General features: G+C 33.2%; 1 protein-coding gene across 2 annotated transcripts in view; it reads right to left on the minus strand.

Annotated features, from left to right (window-relative positions):
- Positions 1–4,740, minus strand: part of LOC106884336 (voltage-dependent T-type calcium channel subunit alpha-1I) — an 894,587-nt gene that overhangs the window by 634,188 nt on the left and 255,659 nt on the right. For both annotated transcript variants that reach the window (XM_052968893.1, XM_052968892.1), the window contains one exon: positions 4,125–4,222. In XM_052968893.1, the coding sequence (XP_052824853.1) occupies positions 4,125–4,222 (98 nt within the window). The remainder of the gene's footprint in view (positions 1–4,124; positions 4,223–4,740) is intronic.

A 4,740-nucleotide genomic window follows, 5' to 3' on the forward strand; every position in this document is an offset into this window, starting at 1 on the left:
TGTGTGTAAAATATATATAAAAAATGGAAGAGAAATGCCTTCGTTTCACATAGTTTAATATCTTTTTATGAAGAAATTTTTATATATATATACATATTTTATGGATGTCATGATATCCAACTGTTTTTCGATATTTAAATCAGCTTTTCAAGGGACATTGTGAAGTAATCAATTCTTGTGATAAAGGGGGTCTCACCATTTTAGATGCTTGAAAAGTATGAATGAGTCTAGAGAGTGGACAAAGGGATGCAACAGGTGGCATCTTCAGTATAATTGTTGAAATAGGAATGAGTAAGGATCCCAGTATTTTTGCTCCTTTTATATTTATATATATATATATATATATACGTTTCTTTATTGTCCACAGGGGGCTAAACACAGAGGGGATGAACAAGGACAGACAAAGGGATTAAGTTGATTACATTGACCCAGTGCATAACTAGTACTTATTTAATCAACCCCGAAAAGATGAAAGGCAAAGTTGACCTTGGCAGAATTTTAACTCAGAGCATGATGGCAGACGAAATACTGCTAAGCATGGCTGTGTGGTAAGAAGCTTGCTTCTCAACCACAGTCCCACTGAGTTCAGTCCCACTGAGTTCAGTCCCACAGAGTTTAGTCCCACAGCATGGCACCTTGGGCAAGTGACTTCTACTATAGCCTCAGACAGACCTAGGCCTTGTCAGTGGATTTAGTAGATGGAAATTGAGAGAAGTCTGTCATATATATATATATATATATATATATATATATATGTATGTATATGTTTGTGTGTCTGTGTTTCTCTCCTCACCATTGCTTGACAACTGATGTTGGTGTGTTTATGTCTCCGTAACTCAGCAGTTCGGCCAAAGTACTAGGCTTACAAAGAATAAGTCCTGGGGTCGATTTGTTCAACTAAAGGTGATGCTTCAGCATGGCTGCAGTTAAATGACTAAAACAAGTAAAAGAATAAATGAATAAAAGAATTCATACATAACGACGACGACAGTAAATCCCAAAACAGAAGAACAAACACAAAAAAACGACAATGCGAGGACGTGGTACATGTAAAGTATTAGTAGACGCTCGGGGAAAGAAAGAAAGATGGTTTAATGCTTCTAGCAATGCTCTTCTTCAGAAACAGGAAAATCCAATAGAAAGGAAGACAGAGGAAGAAAATCACCAACGATTGACATGTGGTTACATTTTGAAATGTATATATAACTGGAAATAATTGGTACAACTACTACAGAAATAACAACTTTCTCTATCATACATCACCTCAAGAGTATGTGCGTTTGAAAAGATTAATCAAAAGCGTTCACACACACCAAGGCCAAAAACTTCTTCCAAAAAGGTTAGTGACATTCTGGTAAAAGATTTCAGAACATTTAAAAAAAAAATAATTAAAAATAAATCCCCTTGATACCTAATAACTGTATCGAGTAATTTTCACAAAGACTTTCAAATATATATATATATATATATACACATACAAGGCACAAGAGTGGCTGTGTAGTAAGTAGCTTGCTTACCAACTACATGGTCCTTGATTCAGTCCTACTGTGTGGCACATTCGGCAAGTGTCTTTTACTATAGCCTCGGGCTGACCAAAGCCTCGTGAGTGGATTTGGTAGATGGAAACTGAATGTGTGGGTGGGCATGTGTGTGTATCAAGCGAGGGTGGTTGAGTATATACATATAGGTGCATGTACAGATTGGTGCACTTACGCAAATACTATGGACTTTTTACTCCCTTACCTCTACCCCCTTCCCTTATTTAGCGGTCTGTAGCGCTTTTGTCTTAATGATGGTCAACCACACAGTAATTTCCCTTTGTTTAACAGTCATTTTCATAGGAATTTTCAATGGCCAGATAACTGAAGAGATGCCGGTGTGGGTTTCCACCCTGGCATGTGAAACTCAGAGTTTTATCATGGCTACCGAATAAGTGTTACATATTTTTACAGATATATATATATATATATATATATATATATATGATGATGATGATGATGGTGATGATGATGATGAAGATGATGATGATGATATATATATATATTAGTGTATAATGGATAGATGAAATTCATGTTGCATATGTATAATTAATATGTTTCAGTATATACAATGAGTAGATTAAATTAACATTTTACATATATAAATATATTTCTTTATATATAATGAATTGACAAAACTAATGTTGCATATATTTAAATACACATATTTTAGCACAAGTGTGATTTTTTTGTTGTTGTTACTGTCACTTTGTTGTTGTTACTGTTGTTGTTACTTGTCCTGATCAACCCTGATAATATAGACTTTTGATCTACCCCAACTATGAGGCACAATAATCAGTTTTCAAACTATGATTTCTGTTCTTCCTTTTTTTCCCAGATATGGCATGATTTGAGGGATATTTGACTGTTATTTCTAGAAGGTTGATTGACAACGTAGAGACCCAGTCTCTGATTTGCTTGTTAGCGTTCACTTGGCTCTGCTTTTTATTGAAGGAACTTGTGATTAATCAAAGATTTACCATTATATGGTAATGCCAACTATTGTTATTGGTTTAAAGATTCTGATGCTGATGATAATGTAGAGGAGGAGAATGTCGGTGATGATGACAACATCGACAACAAAGGTCATGATGAGGATGATGATGATAATGATGATGATATGGAGTATGATGGTGATGATGCTGTAGTAGTTATAGTAATGATGCTGACAGTATTGTTGATAATACTGACATAGAGGTTGTGGGAAGTTGGAAATTCAATTTTTAATTGAATATTTACAACCTAATAGAATTATGCTTGCAGCATATCTTGGAATCTTACAAACAGTAGTCTTCAAGCTGGTAAACATATAAAAGCATAAAAAAAACAAAAAACCAAAAAGAAAAGATTTCCATCGTGATGCAAAATTATTCTATGCCACTGATGACTGAAAGCCTGATATTAATGTTTTGGGCAATGGAATGCATCTTATTCTCCTCGGGTTAAATAAGAATTTTGTATCTTACCATTCTCTTTTATCAAAATAAAAAAAAACAAACAAAGAAACTTAAACACAAAACGTTTTTTGCTTTTTTGGTGACAATGTTAAATGTCAAGTAATTATACCTGCTTCAGTTATACAAGAAGTGAATAAATATTAATTAAAATAAGTTCATATTTTGCCAATAGACAACTAAGATATTCAATTCTTCTATCACACTCAATTTATAATACATTTTTACCTCTACCTACCAGATTTCAGAATAACTCCTCAACATTACTTTCATTTAAGTTTGCATTAATTCAAATTTTGAAGTTCTCTCCCTTTATTTTTATTGACAGTTTTGTCATTAATGCTTATGATATTATCTTTTCATTATGGTTGTTATATCAGTTGGTTTAAAATTGTTTTTGGTTCACTACTTTAAGTATGCTAGCCTACACTTAACTATATGTTCTTCATACTGATGGCATTCCTGGGAAATTTCCCAATGTCAGTATTTGCATTAGTCAACTAAACTAGAAAATTGTTAGCTATAGGATTCAAATGATTAAGGTTTTGCATTGGGAATTACTGCTAACCATAAACCGTCTACTAAAATCACCAATAAACTTTCTGTTTTACTTTTTAATTATTTTCTTTTTATTTCATTTGATTTTAATCTTTTTATTATCTGAAGGATAGTAATGTAAATCAGGTGACACCATATTGATTTTTGGAGTCGATGTTTGAGTCCATTCTCTCTCACTCTTTTACTGATTCCATCATTCAGGATGTAGCCATGCTGTGAAAACAGTTGTTAATAAATAAATCCTGTTCACTAGGATAATCCTGGCTCCAACTGTGCTGCAGTTTGATTTTCCATGAGAGTAACGAAAGGATGATTGCACAAATTTGCATATTTACAGGATTTGTTTGAGCAGGCATTTTATTGTTAGATGCTTTGCAAAATGTTAACTCTTCAACTAACCATGTTCATAAAAAATTTTTGAATTCCAAACCTAATGCATTTTTTTTTTTTGCACCTAAAATTCTTAGGTAACATGCAGTTATACTATGTAAGGCTTAATATTGAATTGAATTGAATTGGAAAGCAAAAGACATAACAGTAGAATTACAGAGGGAGGTGCTTTTGTTCCACTTACTTGGAATACGGTTGATTGCTCGAAGCGGCCGCAATACTCGTATGGTTCTGATTGCAGATATACTGAGGTTTTCTGTGTCTACTGCATATTCCACTGAACTGAAATTAAGCAAAAATAAATATTTGTCAGTAAAGCTCATGAAATGGTTTGAATTTTCAAAATTGTACATGACAACAAAATAAAAAAAAGTGTGCACTGCAAAAATAAAAAAAATAAAAAATATTGTTTTGATGAAAATCTAAAACAAAAAAATATTTCTGAACTGTGAAGTTCACTTCTGAACCCTGGATGAATGTTGTTGCTTAGCATTCTATACTATAGTTGCTGGTTGACCAATACTTTGAGATGGAATCTGGTACCAGATACTGAAAAAGCCTGTAGTGCATGTGCTTGTTGTGTTGTGTGTGAGTTTGTGTGTACATAGATATACGTACATATGTATATACATATACATGCAGGTGGCATCTTGGGCAAGTGTCTTCTATTATAGTCTCAAGCCGACCAAAGCCTTGTGAGTGGATTTGGTAGACAGAAACTGGAAGAAGCCCATCACATGTGTATATACATATACATATATCCATATATATATATATATATATATATATATATATATATA

Source organism: Octopus bimaculoides, chromosome 6 (assembly GCF_001194135.2).
Source record: "Octopus bimaculoides isolate UCB-OBI-ISO-001 chromosome 6, ASM119413v2, whole genome shotgun sequence".
NCBI classification, from domain to species: domain Eukaryota; kingdom Metazoa; phylum Mollusca; class Cephalopoda; order Octopoda; family Octopodidae; genus Octopus; species Octopus bimaculoides.